This window comes from Myiozetetes cayanensis, unplaced genomic scaffold (assembly GCF_022539395.1).
Source record: "Myiozetetes cayanensis isolate MyiCay16 unplaced genomic scaffold, myiCay2020 scf13, whole genome shotgun sequence".
NCBI classification, from domain to species: Eukaryota; Metazoa; Chordata; class Aves; order Passeriformes; family Tyrannidae; genus Myiozetetes; species Myiozetetes cayanensis.
This window is the reverse complement of record NW_026086937.1, coordinates 20,994,590-21,014,303: the sequence shown is the minus strand read 5'-3', so window position 1 is coordinate 21,014,303 and position 19,714 is coordinate 20,994,590. Positions and strand designations below refer to the sequence as shown.

Sequence of the window (19,714 nt, the reverse complement as noted above, 5' to 3'; positions counted from 1 at the left end):
TGACTCAGTGATTCCACGAGCACAGATGTTTCCCCTGCCCCTCACCAATGATGGATTTGCCGAGCTGATCCCACGCGGCCGCGTTGTCCCCCAGCCAGTGCCCTGCCCACCTCCCGCTGCTGGGGTAGGTGGAACGGGTGATCACGATCCCACGCTCCTGGGTGGCCTCATGCAGAGCCCTGCCATTCAAAGGAGACAAAGAAACCAGTTACATGGCAGATATTGCATGAGCTTTATTACATAAAATCACTCTGATTCGCACAAAGAGAACTGGTGGAAAAGATGGGCTTAAAATACAATTTTCCATCCCAGGCCAACTCCCGTGTGGGAAAATATGAATGTAGCCCAGCTTCCACATTTTCCAAGGGCTCCACAATGTGCTGCAGGGCACATCATTCCTTACTTCAAGTACCTGAAAACTTGTAGCTACAGTTGAAAATAATTTACCAAAAATCATAGCAGAAGGATCAGAAGAGAGAAAATAGAGGTGCCAAGAATATTAGACCTCTCGCTGTAAGTTTAGTTGACAAAAGGGTAATGGAACAGAAAACAAGGAGTCAGGGATTTGTCATCACTTCAGAGAAACACCAAGGTGACAATGTGTCAATATGAAATGTCCAACATGGCTTGGTTTAGAAGCAAACATGACAAACCAGTTGTTTTCTGCTAAACAACAATACCAGTCAGAAAGTAACCCTGATTAAATCCACTGCTCTCCAGTGCAAGCACCACCCTAATTGCCTAAACAGCTGCTTCATAAGGCACTATTTACTTATTTTTCTATAGGATTTGCAGCTTTAGTGGCACTCCAATTACAGCAAAGATACACAAGTCTCTTAAATTGCTGGAGCAATTAAATGAACTAATGTGCCACCTTTTCTTCCAGGACAAACACTGAATTTTCCTAGGATTTTTCATTCTTTGTAGCATACTTTCCAACATTTTCCAGCCTCTGCTGGGTTTCCCTGTGCCAATAATGCTTTGGAAATGGTAGCTAAAAGTTCCAAAGCAAAGACAGTGAACGTCACATGTCAAACTGCTCAAGGATGGGCACGACCTGAGTGTCCTGGGGCAGCTCTCTGCTCCAGGACTGAGCCAAGGCTCTATCCAGGAAAAGTAATTATTCGTGTCACAGAGGCTGAATTTACCCCCAGACAGTTCCTGTGTTCATCAGTGAGGGCTCTGGCTCTGCAAAAACCTCATTACAAAAGAACAGCATCGAGGCAACATCCAGAAGTTTCTCTGCCTAATGGTTAGAGAACCAGAATGACACCAGGTTGCATTAAAAAAATGCTCACTTTAAAGTCACAGTGTTTTATGAGGTTTGTGTGAAAGAAATTTTTCTGTTTGGATACTTTAGCATTAAAATAAATTATTATTGCAACATTTCTTCAGTTTCACAAGGACTCACTTCAGTTACTACCACAGAATAAAGTGGGGATTGAAATATATATATATGTATGTATCTAGGTGTATATTTTGCAGATAACATTTTCAATAAATTTCCAGTATGAGAATACCTGTATGAGCTGTGTAATTTATTGCAGTGATTCCTCTTAAGGTGCTTCTCAAAAGAGAAGGAAATATTTCCCTCCATTTCTGTCCATACTTTAAACACAGCAGTGATGGGAATATTCCTCTTACTGTCAAACTGTTGTCTGCTCTTTCAGGTTGGCACAGCAGGGTTTTGGTAACAGGTTCTGGGGGCTGCAGGGGTGGCTTCAGTGAGAAATTTCCCAAAGCTTCCCTATGTCTGAGATCCACCCTCAGCCCAGGGAGGACCCCACACCAGAGCGGGAGGATGCCCAAAGGAGGTTGTGTTCCCATGGGATGCCTGCACTGGAGCAGGGGAAGAGAGGGAAGAGTCCTTTTTTCTGAGGAGGAAAGAGCAGCAGGGACAACGTGTGACAAACTGCCTACAATCCCTCTTCCTTGTCCTCCTCCACCTCTTCTGGTGAGGAGTTGGAGAAAACAGGGAATGAATTGTGCCTGGGAAGAAGTGAGGATGGGAGGAATTGAGGATTGGTTTTAAACAAACACTCCTGATTGGATTGGTTGTAAATGAAGCTGATTTCCACAATCAGTTGTTTTGCCCGTGACAGTAACAGGTGAGTGATCTCTCCCTGTCTTTGTCCCAATCCACAAGCCCTTCCTTGTACTTTTCTCTCCTCTGTCCAGCCGAGGAGAGCAGTGATGGAGCAGCTTTGGTGGGCACCTGGAGCCCAGCCAGGGCTCAACCCTCCACACCCTTGCAATGCCCAAATCCCATGGGATTGGGCTGACAGCAGAGGGATCAGACATTCCTTCCTGCCCTGTCAGCAATTTCACTCCTGCCTTGGCTGGCAGGCTGCCAAAGAGAACATCCACTCAGTCACAAATTCCAGCAGCCTTGATATTTTCTTTCTTTATGGTAATATCAAAGTTACCAAGGGCTTTAAGGTCATTTAGACTTATACAGAAAGGCTGTTCCTTGCTTACTCCTAGAATTGTAAATGAAAGAGCACAGATACATTATCATTAGATCAGACCTTATCTAAAGCAGGCTGGGGGACTGTTCAGAGGAACAGATATTGCCTTAGAACTGGAAAATAAATGCTTGAAAGGAAAGCTTTATGCACACACTTTGAATTTTAAAAGTCACTGTTGTTCCTTTTCACTTGTACTTGGTTTGTTTTAAATAGAGAACATAAGTGAGCCCTTCTTAAATTAACAGTTCTGAAAAACTACCTTCACTTTTCCTCACTGGATGTAAAGTGTAAGGGAAAACCAGCATCAACCCTGGGAATAAACCAGGGAATCACAGCAAAACCCAGAAACAATAAATACATTATATTTTAATTACAGTAATTGTGTGAGTCTATCATTGAGCAATTGCTGTTCCCCACAGCTGATCCAAACCCTGCTCTGTGCTCTGCCCTGGGAATGAACACCCGAGTTTTGGGGTCTCCTGCTCCCATTTGCAATGCAGAGCATCCCCCTGGGGAGCCCTCAGAACAGACACCTCCTGGTGTCTCCACATCTCGGAATGTGCTGGGGCAAGAAAACACTCGGTGGAAAGTAATTACATCCAAATTAAAGTATCTGAGCAACAGCACCGGGGCCACCTTATTTTGTAATGTAGTTCAACAGTGCAGCTTGCCCAGTAGATCACTGATAGGGATGAAGCCCTCAGAAAGGATACAGCAAGAATTCCTCTCCCCAGCCAGGTGAAAAATAAGTTTCTTTAGTAACAGACTGGGGTGAACTGTCTTTAAAATGTACCTTGTAAACTGTGTCTGCTCAGGGTCAGTGATTTTAAAGCTGCTAAACTCAAAGTCTTTGCCTGCTTGTCCTGAGACAGCCAGGGATGTGGCTGCAGCTCTGTGAGGTGGGGGTGAGGTTTTTTCCCCTTCTATTGCAGTGAAATCATGGAAGCAAAGCTCCAGCTCAGACCTGCCCAGACCCACCTCCCCTCCTCCTGCAGCTCAGGCTTCCCCCAACCCCTCCTGCACCACTTGGGATGTCCCTGTGACGTGGCTGGAATAAAATCAACTTCCAGCTGGAGAATCAAAGGTACTGGTACACAAACCTTTCTCGGGCGTCTTAAATAAAACCCATAAAAGTTCTGGCCATAAAAATGTTGACACAGAACATTCATTTGTAAGACATTTTGGGGGCAGCAGGAAACGTGCAAAGTCCACTTACTCCAAGGTGGGTTTGGCCTGTGACCACCCATAAAGGCTGTGGACGTCAAAGTGCCTGACTTGGGTCCCATCTGGGAGCTGCTGTACACCTTCCATGCATGGAGTTTTTAAGGTTAATCCTTCTGACCTGTTTCCCAAATCTTGTGAAAAAGGAAGAAAAAGATTTATCATTCATTAATAATAAGCACGCAATTTTTTCCTTAATTTTCATGATCTATTAGGCTTTCAATCTCCATCAGGCATTTATTTATTTGTTCATTTTTAGTTATAAAAATAGCATTTCCAAAATGGAATATTTCCAATATTCCTAGGTAGGCATTTGGGTCTGTAAATGTTTTAATAGTTTATTACAGATGTTCTTACTGAAGAGGCTCAGAGAGTAAACAGATTATATCAGAAAATATTCCAAACCTTTGTAAACATTGTCATAACACCCATATAAACCAGAAAAATGGGTTTGGTGGGGGTGTGGTCTGCATCTGACTATTAATTTCCTGAAAAGTCTTGAGAAATTATTCATAAAAATGGAATACAACAGTAAGCAACAAGAGTATGTTAATAGACGATCAATAAATAATTCCTAATTAGTACTACTTTACACCAGTTCTTCAGTGAAGCCAAGCTAAGAAAGCAAAGCATTTCAAGCATTTGACTGCACAGATAAATGGTAATTAGAGGAGACACATGGATATTTTCTAAATTTTTAATTAATTGCATTATTCATCTGAGAAAACTGCAAAACACAGAGCTACATTCTGTGCCGTGCCTCGAGCAAAGCACTTAGATATTAAATAGGTATCAAAATCCACGTTCAAGCGAGGAGCTGAAAATAACTTTATTCTGAGGAAGTGCCACGCTATTGCTGCTCCCACTGAAACAGCTGCCCAGAACCTCAGAAATAAAGGGTCATGTTCAGTGAGGGGCTGTGGGTTTATATTCCCATCTTTATTTAGGGTTTTGCACCCCATATGACAGGTAAGAAATGACGTGGTAACAGAACTGCTTTAAGGAGGGCTCAGACTTACGAGGCATGTAGGGTGGGTTGTTCAGGAGGTCATCTCTGCAGCCATCAAGAGCACCATTGAAAAAAGCTGCTGGTTCATTCATGTCCTAAAAGCAAAGAGCAAACCCCTTTGTGTTGGCTCCAAGCCTATAGAACCCATTACAGCCTGAACTGCAAACAAGCAGCGCTGTAGAATTCCTCAGGAGAATTCCACACGTGCAGCTGCACGATCGGTCTGATTTTCCATGTTCCATAAAGGAGGGTTACAGGGAGCCTGGAGAGGGACTTTTCACAGGGGCATGGAGTGACAGGACAAAGGGAATGGCCTTGATCTGAAGGAGGATAGGGTTAGATGGGATATTGGGAAGGAACCCTTCCCTGTGAGGGTGGGGAGGCCCTGGCACAGCTTGCCCAGAGAAGCTGTGGCTGCTCCATCCCTGGAAGTGTCCAAGACTGGGTTGGAGCAACCTGGGCTAGTGGAAGGTGTCTCTGTGTTTTTATTTTCCTTATCATAGAATCATCAATGGAAAAGGCCTCCAAGATCATCAGGTCCAAAGTCTGTTTAACGGGAATTTAACACCAAAAACATCCAAGCTGCAGCAGCAGATACTGGGAATTGTGTCCCTCCCCACTAATGTCTGGCAGAGAAAAACAATCCAGAAATCTTTCTACACTTACAGTCCACAGGCCATCGAACTTGATGCTTTTCTGGGGGTCAGCAGTATTGTTGTAGACCTCCAGGATTTCTCTCTTCCACCACTCGGCTGTGGAAGGGCGCAAGAAATCTGGGAAAGCAGCATGTGCTCCATAGAGCTGGAAAAATAGAAGGAAAGCAAGACAGATACAGGATTAAAAGCATCCTACTGTTAAAATGTTGGAATTTTATTAAAAATAAAATAAGGACAAAAAGTAATCACTTGTTCACTAATATTTTTTTTGGCTATTAAGAGGGCTGGCCAGTTTCTGACAGTTGTTCCTTCCATGAGATTAATCAACTAGTTTGCTGTTATTTGTATTAATTGATGTTTAATTTGAGTCCCAGACCAAAACTTATCAACCATTACCTGTATCTGGGTTTCCTCGGGCAGGGACTCATCAACATCTACACCAGGAAGAAATGGCCAGACCTAATAGAACAAGGAATATTTCAAACAATCAAACCACACTGAATAAAATCTGAGCACCAGGAACAGACAGAAAGAACTGTTCTTCCCTGACCAGTACCTTGGAATATATAATTTCACTGGAATTAGGCCGTTTTATGAAGACATCATTCTGCACACCTCTGTCGAAGGCAGGATAACCGGTTTCATTTCCAGAAATGGTTGGATCCTACAATTAAAAACACTTTTACACTCGAGCCCCAGGTTTATAAAGCTGTTGGATACGTTCTGCATTCTGCAGTGCTACACTGAAATTTAGGAGCACTGTTCCAAACTGACCAGGATGATGATGAATCTCATTCCATCTGCTCTGATTCTGTCAACCAGAGCTGGTAACCCAGCAAAGCGTGTGCTAATGGTGAAGTCCAGTTGCCTCTCCATGTAGTCAATATCTACATATTGGACATCCTGCAGTTCAAAAAAAAAAGGGCAAAAATTAAAAAACAAACAAACAAAACAACAACAAAAAAACAAACAAAAACCCAAACAAAACCCACAAAATCCCAAAACAAAAACAAACAAACAAAAACCAAAAACACACACACACAAAACCCAGCAAACCAATTAATTTAAATTCATTTCTCTCTCTCTCTCTTTTTTTTTTTTTTTTTTTAACCAAATATTGAAAATCTACCAAAGTAAGTAAAATACTGAATGTTTGATCTGTAAAACTGAAAGCAGTGGTAACTTTAGGCTAAAGCTGTTAAATGAATATTACACAACTCATCAGCAAGTCCAATTCAAAATAAGCCTTTCACTGCTGCATCCAGTCTGAGGGTAGAAATTGATACATGATAAAGAAATAAATTCCTATATTTCTCTATATATGCATGTACACAGAAACTGCATGTGTGCTTCCATGTCTATAAGAAAACAGTGGAAATAGTTGTTCTGTACCAAAACATTGATATTAATTGCAGTTCAAATGGAGTTATATTCAATTTATAACATAATTTTTACGTCTATGTGCTATTCCAACCTTCCCAGCAACCTGTGCCAAATCACAGCTGACTTGGCACAGAGCACATGGAAAGCTGCTTCCTTTTTTCCCCCTGTTTGCTTTCCTTGTTCATCTCTGTTCCTTCATGCTGCTTTGGTAGGAATGACAAAGAAAATAAAGCAGCCCAAGGCCTACATTTAACATGTCTCAGGGTCTGCAGAGATGTTCAGCTGTGGCTTAAAATCTGCTCTCCTCTACCACGATGGTTTCTTTCTGGTTGATTACTGATTTATTAAGTGTTTCAATGGCCCTGGTTAACGCTATGAAGCCAAAATTGCAGGAGCGAGCTCAGATGTGAATTGTGCCCAGCTTACATGGGGGATGTCAGCTGCCTTCATATCCTCCACCAGCTGGGACACCTCTGTGTCGTTCCTGTATCCGTAGCGGCACAACTGGAAGCCCAAAGACCAGTAGGCTGGCATGACCGGCCGTCCAATCAGCTGGAGGTGAGGAAGAGTATTTGTGGTGAGCAGGTGAAGAGAAGACAAACCAAGCAACCCAAACCCAGCATTAGTCTGCATGAGAGCAGGGATCTTACTGCAGTGTACTGCTGGACAACCAGCTCTGGCGTCGGGCCCAAGAACACGTAGAAGTCCAGAATCCCTCCGGTTGTCCGGTACGTCAGGGCAGGGGTTGGCTGCAAAGTCACATCTGGGCAATGGAGGGGAGGAAAATGAGAACAGGGCACCTGGATTTGCCACTGCTGCAAAGCACTGACCATAAAAATGAAAAACATTGAGGAAGACGGAAAGAGTCTGTTTGGGAGGGCCTGGAGTGATGGGAAAAGGGGCAAAGATCTTAAACTGACAGAGAGTAGCTTTAGATTGGATATTGGGAAGAAATTCTTCCCAGTGAGGGTGGTGAGGCCCTGGCACAGATTCCTCAGAGAAGGAGGAATGTCCCTGTGGCTGTCCCTGTATCCCTGGAAGTGTCCAAGGCCAGGCTGGATGGGACTTGAAGCAACCCGGGATAACAGAAGGTGTCCCTGCCAATGGCAGGGGGGTTGGAATGAAATGAGCTTTAAGGTCCCTTCCAACCAAAATCATTCCACAATTCTGCAAAATAAAGTGAAGGTTTTCTTACCCATTGCATTGCTGTTAAGCAAGAGAACCCCGTGGGCATTGCCATCCTCTTCAAGAGCCATGTAAAATGGATGGAAACCATAGGAATTCAGCTTGTACTGCAAATAAAAGAAACCACGTTCTACCAGGGAAACATCACAAACATTTGCTTATTTACATTTAGTAATGCAATTAACAAAAGATGAGGCGCAACTGCCAAAGTTATAACAAAAAAACTCCAAAATCATATACCTAAACTCTACACACCTACAAAACATATTTACTTCCCAGCTTCACAGTTCCAGTCAGTCTTGTCCAGACTGCCCAGGCAGGAAGGAGAGCAAAGGTGTTACTGCCCTTAAAACTCACTAATGAGAAGGTCCAACCTCAGGACAAAACTTTCCCTTTTCAGTCAGGATCAGGGGTTTATGTGCTCAGCAGAGGCTGCTGACATTCTGCTGCCTTTCATTTTCTCAAAAATATGTTCAAAGCTGACCTGGGAATTAGAGCTATAATTGACCACCAATTCCATCGGTCATTCTCAGTAAAAATTGCAAGTGTGGGATCTTGTAGGAAATAACAGCAATAAACACACAGACAAAAGACTGCTGATTTACCCCTATAGGTACTAAATTAATCCCCAAATAGTAGGAGTTGCCCTGACTCGTGTCCAACTTTCAGAATAATAAAAAAGGAGGAATGTGCCGTTATTTCTAAGCCACTTGTCACCTTCTAACACCAGCTCACACACAGCAAAGACAACGGGTGTGTCCAACTGAACATCAGACTCATCCTCTGAGCATCGGACTCCCTGGCCCAAAGGTCGTGTTTTCAGGTACTTACACGAGGGGGCTGATCCCTGGTGAACATTCCCCAGGTGTGCCAGTTCACGTCGTGTCGGTAGGTGACTTTTTCCGCCTCCCCAAACCCGTAGATGTACTGGGACGCCAAGAGGGTGGAAATCTGGATGAACATGTCGCTGAATGTGAAGGTGGGCAGGACTGAATTCCAGCTGAAATGAAAAGAGCGGAGTGGCCTCAGTGTTGTGTTGAGCCAGCAGACACTTTTTTTTTAGGCTGCTCTCTGCCTCTGAAAATCTCACTCTTCAGTAAAAAGGGAATAAAACTGTTGTGGTTATCAAGAAAACTTAAAGCACATGAAGCAGAGGGTGTCTAAGAATTGACGAACAGTTTAGAGACACAAAGTCTCTCTCTCAGAGAGAGATATATTATGCACAGACATCATGGCCATCAAATTACACTTTATTTTGGCAATTTCGTGACAAAATGTGTTTCAGGACAGTATTTTCCTCCCAGAGTGAGCACTGGTGTCACGTGGAATAGAGAAAATCAGGTCCTTTTTACAGGTCACTGAACTTTTTGCCCAGATCACACTGAAATTGCATTCACAGGTCACAATTGTTTGTAAATCAGCATCTTTAGAGTTAGAAATCAAAATGCAACCTCGTGGTGCTCTGCCAAAGAATTACATTGTGCCGAGAGCTTGAACTGCAGGTAGGATTATTACTCTGGTTGGTAAAAAGGAAACCAGCTTCCAATTAAGTTTTGAGAACTTTAAAAACGGAAATAACTGGGGTTTTTTTAAATAAAACCCATAGCACACAACTGCTAACATCATTTCTTTCTGTTTTCTAGCTCTGAATTAATCAAAGAAAGAAATGAACCTCCTGTCATGTACCAAAACCCATCTACAAGTTAGTTGAGACCTTACTTCCTTCTATGTAGTTTTTTTTCCAAACCATTCCCCAGAAGTGAACCAAATGGTCCATCCTTAATGATCAGTGCTGTGGTCACCTAAGGAATATTTTAGGGAGTGTAGGAACACTCGATGGAGTTGTCAGTGCCCCTCACTCCAGCACAAGAGAAGAGTTTGGCTGGAAAAGAGCTAAAAAACCACAGGTGAAATAAAATAAAATAACCAAGTGCCAGTGACTCACATGACTGTGCCCGTGCTTCTGCGCCGAATTTGTATTCCAAAGGGTTGTATCTGAAGGGATATTTCATAAAGTCGGCTCTGGCTCGAGTTTGTTGGGGAGCTGGGGAGATTTAGTGGGACTGGAACCTCATATCGTGGGTTTTGATGATCATAGATCTGTGAAGGAGAAATCAATTTATTCCAATAAGCAAGTTATTTGAAATCTTGCCTATAACAGTGAGAGAAAACTGACATGAATTTTAAAACACTTGCTGTGATTTTCTAAGCCTTTCTGACTATTTTCTTTCAATACATTTTCTTCACAATTATTTCAACGGATTTTGTTTGGGGAAAAAAAAAATCCCTTAAGGATTTATTTTAGATCAAGAATGGCTTGTCTAATTATCTGTATGAATTTAAAGCAGGTACTTGTATTGAAAATATCGGTATATACTTTCTGTGTGTGGTAAATATCTTTGTAATTAATCTTTTTCTCAACTTTTAGAGAGTCTTTTTAATGATTCCTGTATTCTGAAAGTTGAAATAAGTTAGTTTTTGATGTCTGATCATTTCATGGCATCACACTTAGTTCAGTATTGCTCAATGCATGGCAATAAATGACAGTTAAACAATAGCGTATCGAAAAGTTTAGAACAGAAGTGGAATGATGGATGTAAAAGCAAGCTGTAGAGTCCTGGTAACACTTACAGATAAATTTACCTGTATATTAACAAAATACTTTCGGGTTCAAAGTTTCTGGTTGACATTTCACATGTACACTGACATCATACCTTTGATTTATTTAATTATACAACTGAGCCCAAAATTCCAGGACGAGAAAAAAGGTGCAAGCAAAGAGCAACAGCAAATAATTGCTCAGAAGGAGAAACAAATTTAGACAAAGGTGCTGCTGCCTGTGTAACATTAACCTGACAATAAACAGCTGTCGCCGTTTCCATAAGCAAGGTTATTTTTTTAACGATATTTGACACTCCTGGAAGTTGTGGGGTGGGGTCACCTTGAACTGCAGCATGTTGTCGAGGTGATATTTGACCTCCAGGCGCAGGGCGCTGATTGGAGTGGTGGCAGCCTCGTTAGCTCTGATCCTGGCACTGTCCAAAGTCAGGTCAGCCACAACCCCTGTGGAGGAGTACTGGAGGTTCTCCAGGTAGTAAGGGTTGGCAGAGGTGTAGTAGCAGGGAGGGACATCTGGGTTTGATGTTTCCTGATGCAAACAGAAAGTTACAGGTTAGGGAGCCAGATTTTTTTAACAGTTAACAGCACGGAATCCTGGTTTTATCAGACATCTGCCAAATGTAGGGTTCGAGGGAAAGCTTAATGCAACGAACAACAGTAAAGAAATAACGCAGAATCCATTGATCTGCACACTAAATCAGATGTAATAAAACAATCCAGTGAAGGTTGTGCAAATAGTTCTTTCAGGAAACTGAAGCCCTGGTGGATTTAGTTTCCCTGTCCCTGTGATCTTCAGCTCAATCCCACAACATGGTTTAATCTTGGCCTGTTGAAATTCCTAAAGCTTCCTCCCTTTCAATCCTGTTCTCTCTGGTGTCCCAGTTCCTTCGAGGAGCTGTGCCCAAAACCCATCAGACATTCAGGCAACACCGGAGATCTTTCCATTGGCTTTATTCATACAAATTATCCTTAAAACATTCACTGAAAATTGCTCCCTACTTATCTAACATCTCCTAACATTTCTAAAAGTCCAAAATTACCAAAAAAAGAACCCCACCCCCCCACCCCCCCATTAGTACAATAAAACCAGGAGAGTTCATCAGCTCCTTCAGCTCTTGCTGGTTCAAGAGCACCAGCAGAGAAATTTGGTCATCATTTTTGGGGGATAAACCCAAGATGTGCATTTTGGATTTAGAGGGGCTTGGAGTAATTTAGTTGGAGGGACCCTCTGAAGTTCAGCCCTGCCAGGTTTAGAGCTGGGGGATATTAATAAATAAAACAGCGTGTTAAACAACTCCATGTCGGAGACTGGGATTTGGAAAGAGCTCCTTGACGTGGATATAACCAATGAGGGTCACATCAGAATCAAAATTTCCAGGAGATTCAAGGATTTCCCCTCAAACTGAGATCCAGAGGAACTGATTTGATCTCAGATCTCCCTCAGTGCCTGTGAAGGTGAGGCAAAGGGGATGAACCTTGCAGGCCACGGTGCCAGTGAAGCAGAAGAGGCAGCTGAAGGTGTTATTATCCTTTCCCACGACTCTAATCCTATTTCTTTCCATCTTTCAAAAAATACCACATTTTTCCTCCATTTCTGATGTAATTTTGGAGAGTTTACCCAGCTGCCAACCAGTGAGGAGAACAAAACCCAGCAGGTACAGGCCAGCTGAGGTCTGTGCCCCCATTTCATGTAAAGGTGACAAATCTCCTAAAGTGCTTTTCATTCCATAACAAGCCCAAAGAAAAAGCTCTGACCCTGGAAATCTTTCTGTCTCGTTAGTTTAGAGAAATAATTACTTACTTCCCAGGTACAGCCACGTTCTTCACATTTTTCCTTTGTTGGATCAATATCGGGATAGCAATCAAACCTTTCATTGACACTTAGGTTTTGCTGCCATCTTAATGTGTAAGATTTTCCCAGTTCAAGCTGAAGTCCTGTTATAAGAGCAGCCTGTAAATATTAAACAATAAACAGTTATTAAATGTCACATCCCAACCAACCTTTCCTTCAGTCAGCAGAGGTGCTGGTGCTCAAGGATAATGCACTTTGTGACTTGACAACTCACAAAACCCCCTGTCCTGTAATATTTGATCCAGTCTCACTTTTACAAATGCACACAACCAATATTCTGGCAGGTAAAATCCAGAAAAATTAGGAATCTCAAAAAATTGAGTTAATCCCACAGCTTCCTTGGAAGCAAACAGGAATAAATCCATGAGTTAATATAAATAATAATAAACTGCTTGCTGCACTGAGGGTCTGATAGCACGACTTGGATGCACTTTTACACAGCAGAGTTGGATGCAATTTTACTTTCATTCTGCATTAAAATTCACGTTGTATTTCGTTGAAACAACATTAACATTGAAGACTGTCCTTTGCAATACATAAACCAAAACTGATGCACTTTGAAATATGTTTGCTTTCCATATTCCTGACGTTGTTTTACCTGGTTCACAGAGTCATAGGTGATGTTAAGTGGGTCATCCTGCACAACATCGTTCTGATACACAGTGACTGCTGTTATTTCCCGGGTCACTCCATATATCTTGATTTCTTCAAATTTCAAGTTGTTTGGATCACTGTAGTTGCTGAATGTAGCATTCATGAGCAGAGAATTCTGAAAAATAGTGGACACATTCTTATTTTAAAAAAAATCTGCTGAAAGTCCTCTTGATTTAACTATTTCTGGTCAGATTTTCATATTGTAGCACAAAGTGAACCAATCTAATTTTCCTAACATAATAATTATTGCTCTGCTTGCTGTTATCACAATAATACATTTCTCCCATGTGGATAATGTGCTTCACAGCTGTGTTTCAGCTTCCTTTTTTTTTGCTTTTTTGGGCAATAAAAAAGGCTGGAGTGTGTCTGTGACAGGGCAGGTAAACGTCACTGGACTGTGATCTCGTTGTGTTTTAACAAGCAAAGGTTCTTATTCTCTTTTCCTGATACAAAAATACCATTTCCTACTCAATTTCATTAATTATTATTAGATCAAGAGTCTCTCACATGTGCCAGTGTAGAACTTCCTTAGTGCTCTCCATGTGACACTTGAGGTTAATTTTTAATCCAGTGTCATGACAGTCAAATGACAATTTGGTTTCAAACCCCAACAGCAACTGAGGTTTCTTACCTACAAATGATTCTTTGATTACTTATGATTTTAAAAAAAAAAAAAAAAAGAGACTACTAAGCCATGTTCTTCCACTCACGTTCCTCTGAATTCATTCACTTGTCTCATGATATTCCATCATGGCAAAGGAATGAATTCCTCTGGCAGATATTATTATTATTATTATTGTGCAAATAATAGGTTATCATGTTGCTGGCAATCCTTGTTATGTGATAACTCCTGTCAATATTGAATTAGAAACACTCTCAGGACTCCACCCTGGTGTAAAAGAGCCCTGCCCAGGCAGTTTCAGCTTAAACAATTGACACAATAAAACTTAATCATTATGGAGTTTTGGGGGGTTCAGACAAGGTGTGGGTTTTCCTCACTCTTTGGAGTCCTTCAGTTGTATAAAAAATAAAAAATCTATTTTTTTTTAAATTTCCACTATTTTTATAATCAAAACCACTACATGCACCTCCTTTTTGACTCTGTTTTAACTGCCACTGGTACTTCATAATTTTCTCTCTCAAGAAATATCATGTTGAATTTATTATGTGAAAGGAAATTGTTCTTTACTTACTTATATTAAGTAGCAGGAAAAAAAGACAACAGATTTCATCCCTTTCTAAATTACAGTATTTTGAACATGATTCCTCTTTGACTTTGTCGAATATTTTGTTTCTCAGAGGAAAATAAGGAGGGAGAAGAGAATGCTCTTGGAAGACACTGGATAGAAACCAAAACTTGAAAATAAGATCATTGAAAATAAAATACTTACATCGGAACATGTAAATTCATAGAAAAGGTAGTTTTTATTCTCAATGGTACCTAAAAGGTAAAGAAAGAAATTACACTTGCTGTGTAGAAAAGGACAGAATTAAAACCAGGACTGTGCCCCTGCCAGAGACCAATAAATTGTTAATTATTATCATTACTGCATTCAGAAGCTGCACTAAGCAACTGAAATATTTACTCATGTTTCTTGAGGAACTGAAATTTCTCTTTTTCTTTTTTTCCCCTGGGCCAGCCTCCCAGGAGATCCACTTTTGCCAAATTTTTCAGAAATTCATTGAAATCTGCTTTTCAAAAATGGACTGATTTTTATTTTACTGGCATTCCTTCTTATCTTCTCTTAAATACAGGTGTTTGGTTGAAAACTAACCCTTTAACACACCCTAAATAAGGATTCTTCATAATAACATGATGATATTTAAACAGCATGGAACCACGAGAGAGGAAATAACTCAAGAGCAGGAAAAAGACATACAAAAATTGAGTCAATCTGGCAGCTTTTTCCACTTTATTTAAAAAAAAAAAAAATTAAATACTGTCCTCACAAGTAAATTGTAAATGGTTTCCCTGAAAGCCTAAAACCTGTAGGTTTGGGGCAGGAAACAAAATCATGAGATGTGTTAGTGCTTTGTTTGCCAACAGCAGTGAGTACAGCAATAGCTGCATTATTTTAGGCCTTGCCAAAGGAGCCCATCGAGCTGTCACCCTCGTGCCCAGCAGCCACCCAAGGCCCTTGGCATTTATGGCAGCAATAATCAGCTCAATCACAGCTCTATTTCTTAAAAGCACCTCTAAATTCCACAACACTTAAAAAGGAAGTTCTCCTGGGAGATCTGACTGGTTTGGTTAACGAGAAAAAGGCGGAAGGTGCAACGTGGAGGACGAGGGAGTTGTGCAGTTGGGAAAGGGGGATGCAGTTTCCATGGAAGTTGAGTCAAGGCTCCAGGGCTTGCACAAGCAGAACCCAAGGACTGTGGCTAAATATTGGAGGAAGGTTATTTGTATCAGAAGACAGAGGGGAGAATGCCCCAGTTCAGGTATCACCCACGGATGGACAGTGGTTTGGTTAAATCACCTGGGAAAATCTCTGTCACCCCTTGAACACCTCGAGATTAGACACCTTGGATAGCAAATAATTCCACAGTCTAATTTCCAGAATTATAAAAGAAACATGCAGCTATTACTGCAGCTTTAATTCTTTTTAGGAAATCGTAGAATTACTCTGACTTCACTCTTGTCTTTCCAAGGCTCCAGAATGAGCTCTGCTTTCCTTACACGTGCATGGGTTCCAAAAGCATGGAAGTTAAAACCTCAGACTAGAGGTTTACCCTCATATTAGAGGTTTGTGCCTTTTTTTTCTTTACCTGTGTGGAATTCAGTGGTGACTTTTAACTTACACTATTAATATTGACAGTTTTCTACTAAAAAATGATGAAAAACTATTGACATATGAGTGATCTTTTTTTCTCCATGAAACCAGCAGGAACATTGAAACCTGTGCTTTTTTATGCTTTGTTAATTATATTCATTCCACCACTGAGAACTGCTCACCTGTAGATTCCCCATCATCCCAGAACAAGTCCCCAACAGCACTATTATCATTATTCAGGGCAATTATAAGTCCCATTGGATTCTTGCGGCTGTGGAAAGAGAGACTTGCATGTATAACAAATACCTAAGCAACCTTAAAACATTGATATAAATTACCATGCAAACAAACCTGCAATTCACCATTGAACCTGTAACAATCAACAGGTGTTTGGAAGTGAGGTTTGGCTCACATTACTCCCAGATTTTGGGGTGAAAATGCTAAATACAACGAGCTGCTACTTATTTGTAACCCGAGAGTCGTTCAGCCCAGTCTTGGAAAAATAAAAGCAAACCATCAAAGCACGTTCAGTTTTGAGGAATACCTTGCAACTGTCGTGTTGCCTGGGTTCTGGGTGGGGAAAATGTATCCTCCTCTCAAATGGACTCCGATTTTGTCCGCTGGTGTACTTAAATTGTACCACATTTTCCTCAAAACCACCGGTTCGCCCTTTTTGACAGAGATGGAAAAGAGAACAGGTAACGTGGTGTCACTCACTGCTGGGAGTGCTTTCTTAAGTCCTGAGTTTCATCCAAATTCTCCCCTTTAGAAAGAGCTGAGGTTCTGTAAATATCTCTGGGCTAACGGGCACATAAAGATCAAACAATGCATATTATTATGATCTAATGTCCCATATCTGAGCCCTTTCCTGAGGTGCTGATTCATGAGCCCACCCTTCATCCCTCATCTCACCATCTCCTTCCCACAGGCTTTGCTTTAGGTCTCTGTCAGCACAGCAGGGCTGCCAATCCAATTTAATCCCACTGGCATTCAGGAAATACCCCCACAGTGCCCTCTGCATTTCCTTACCGTCTCAAACCCATACCATGGCGCATCAGGGACGTAGATGCGGGTGAAATTCACTCCCTGGAAGGTGAACAAAGAAACACCACTCATATTTCAGGGCAACTTCATCAAATAAACTCTACATTCTGATAAAACTAAAGTTCACTGGGAGAAAAATCACTGATACTTGGACATTCCTGGGTTTTAGGGTGATGCCCAGAAAGGAGGAGAGCAATCCAAACACAGCTTTTGCAAAGCCACTGGGAGACAACTAAATCACTGCTCTACAAAGTGGCAGCTCATTGCAAGCCACCCAAAGTCACAGTGCTTCTAACCCAGTGAACCAGATCATATCCACCAGTATGTCTATATCTTCTTTATACCCACGTTTTTCAGGTCTGGCACCTTTCAGATCCTTGCTTTCCCTTTATGTATTTAACAAATGATTTGTGTTACTCCCTGGTAATTGTATTGCTGGGATGAACAATCATTGTCTACAACATCCTGCCACAGAACAAGTCATGATCTTTTTGTTTTCTTGTTGTAACACAGACAGGCTGAAATGCAGCAAGAGAAACTGATTCCAAAGGAAATTCAGAGGTTATCTGAAACTGAGGTAAAGTGGAACATCACACCAGATGCCTTGAACTCCTGAGAGGACTGGAATATAGGAGTGGGGTTTAAGTGCAAGGTTTTCCATTTCAGGAGGGATAAAAGCATGCTGGGGGCTTTCCCACTGGGAGCAATAAATGGAGGGGGAAAAGTGGTGACTCAAGATGCCCCTGTGCCTTGTCATGTGCTTACAAGGTGGATCCCAAAACAGCCAAACCTACCGGATCAAGTGCAGGGGAAATCAGCAGCCCAGGACCCCACAGGAACTGACTGCTGATGTCCCACGTTGCTTCATCTGAGTAGAACCTGGACACAAGGGAAGAACAAAGTAGTAACTGTTTTGTGTGGGGCTTTTTTTTTTTTTTTGTGATCTATACCATCAGCAGCAATCCCAAGGTTTCAGGGTATTGATTGACTAGAACCATGACTAAAGAGTGCCATATAAAAACTGCCTTCTTATGACTCCAAAGCAGAATTTCACCACTTGGGAAGCTGTCTACAGAACTCCCAATGTCCATTTTCACAGGGTACACGAGTGTAAAAAGCCTTTAATGGCACCTAATGTGTCTAGATTTTGTTACAAAACCGTCCCACGGGCTGATGAGCAAACTTACTCGTGCAGAAGCGGCCGTACAACTGTGTCTCCCCGAGTGTGGGCTTTGTAAAAGAGGGTGTACAGGTAGGGCAGCAGCGTGTAGCGAATGTTCAGGTAGTGCTTGGAGCTGCTCACCAGCACCGAGTCAGCCCCAAACACAGCTGGGTCTTGAGACTGAAAACAAACAGCAACTTGTTATTTCCAGCGCGTAGAAAACACTCTGTGAAAAGTGTGAGAAGTGGCTGCTGCTTCTCAGAGAGGCTGGAATTTAACGGAGCAGCTCCTCACTGGGTTTGCCTTTCTGGTGGTTTGGCCTGAGGTCCTGCCCCTCTGGGCTCCCCCTGCACATCCCTCCTTCCCCATCTGCAAGGAGGGCACTTCGGGGTTAGTCCAGGTTTTATCCTGGCAGGCAGGCCCGTGCCAAGGGGCTCCCAAGAGTCACACAGCCCTTAAAAATCAGAACTGTTGATGACACTGTAGCCAACTAAGTGTATCCTCAATCAACCTTCATGAAGCTGAACCTCTCAGACGTGAGACTTCATAAAGAAAGCTTCAGGTTCTGCTGTTCTCAAGCTGGCCAGTGACAGCAATGATTAAAAATGATGTTAAAAGAAATGTGGTTGTGTAACACAAGGCAATTTTTAAGGAAAAGCACAACTTACTACGAATCCCTCAGCATTGTGGTTCCTGGAGAAGGGGTAAAATGCTCCCACTTGCATCCAGCGCCGGCAAAGTTCTTCTGTGGTGTTGTCAAAGAAGCCACAAATGTCTGCTCCAATCTTTAAACAAAAGCAGAATGTGTTGGATGTGCAGGGTGTTGCATCTCAAATCTCTGCACAAGGTGAATTAATTCAGCCTTGATTGACAATCAGAGTGACTGAGTCACTCAACACATTTGTCTTGCCTTTTTTCTTCCAAATTCAGTTATGTTGTCCCAAAAAATTAAACTGACAACAAGGTAACACTGCCTCCATCATTCTATTTCTTCAAGATCTTTACCTTCATGTTTGGTGATGATATGTAGACATTAAAGGCAAAAATCTCTAAAGTCATGCAAATTTAAACCATTGAAAGGAATTTGGCTATTTTTCTAATAAATGGATGTCACTATTTAATTCGAAATGATGAGAAAAACATTAAGGGTTTCAAATTTCTCACTAATGTTTAAGAATTACTGGAAATAACAGGTAGCTTAAGACATATAAGATAGTAAATTTGTTACTCACATTTATCTCACCATAGACACACAGTAATCAAAATAATGGCCTAAACCAAAAATCAATAATTGTGAGAATTAAAAAAGCTGAAACCAGATTCCTAAAGAGGGTTAATTTGGAGCTGCAAATGTAGGATGGTTATCTAGATAGTGCTTGATCAGATAATGTGTTATCACAGAGCTGGAGTTGCTGCTTTTGAAAGGATGGCACAAAGTGATGTCATACATAGGGAAATCCAAAGAGGTTGAACTCCAGCATTCCAGGTATTGCCCATCTTAAGTGATCCCACGTTGCTGCATTATCTCCCAGCCAGTGTCCTGCTTGCTTTCCTGATCCCACAAAAGTAGACCTCGAAAGAATGAAGCTCCTCTTTCCAGGAAACACTCTCTCGATGGCTCTTAAAAGGAAATGAGACTGGAGTTATGCAAAGACAGCTGAGACATTCATAGTTCCATATAAAGCAG

At 41.7% G+C, this 19,714-nt stretch overlaps 1 protein-coding gene across 1 annotated transcript in view; it reads right to left on the bottom strand.

The window, feature by feature from the left end:
• Window positions 1-19,714, bottom strand: part of SI (sucrase-isomaltase) — a 43,114-nt gene that overhangs the window by 8,392 nt on the left and 15,008 nt on the right. Inside the window, exons 15-37 of the mRNA XM_050308026.1 lie at window positions 19,476-19,647; window positions 18,696-18,812; window positions 18,053-18,207; window positions 17,660-17,744; window positions 16,851-16,907; window positions 16,366-16,490; window positions 16,004-16,092; window positions 14,439-14,488; window positions 12,992-13,162; window positions 12,343-12,492; window positions 10,864-11,070; window positions 9,868-10,022; window positions 8,754-8,922; window positions 7,933-8,029; window positions 7,388-7,500; window positions 7,164-7,289; window positions 6,129-6,257; window positions 5,911-6,018; window positions 5,751-5,813; window positions 5,365-5,499; window positions 4,709-4,793; window positions 3,685-3,823; window positions 46-179 (exon numbers count right to left, since the gene is read on the bottom strand). Of these exons, the coding sequence (XP_050163983.1) occupies window positions 46-179; window positions 3,685-3,823; window positions 4,709-4,793; window positions 5,365-5,499; window positions 5,751-5,813; window positions 5,911-6,018; window positions 6,129-6,257; window positions 7,164-7,289; window positions 7,388-7,500; window positions 7,933-8,029; window positions 8,754-8,922; window positions 9,868-10,022; window positions 10,864-11,070; window positions 12,343-12,492; window positions 12,992-13,162; window positions 14,439-14,488; window positions 16,004-16,092; window positions 16,366-16,490; window positions 16,851-16,907; window positions 17,660-17,744; window positions 18,053-18,207; window positions 18,696-18,812; window positions 19,476-19,647 (2,831 nt within the window). The remainder of the gene's footprint in view (window positions 1-45; window positions 180-3,684; window positions 3,824-4,708; window positions 4,794-5,364; window positions 5,500-5,750; window positions 5,814-5,910; window positions 6,019-6,128; window positions 6,258-7,163; window positions 7,290-7,387; window positions 7,501-7,932; window positions 8,030-8,753; window positions 8,923-9,867; window positions 10,023-10,863; window positions 11,071-12,342; window positions 12,493-12,991; window positions 13,163-14,438; window positions 14,489-16,003; window positions 16,093-16,365; window positions 16,491-16,850; window positions 16,908-17,659; window positions 17,745-18,052; window positions 18,208-18,695; window positions 18,813-19,475; window positions 19,648-19,714) is intronic.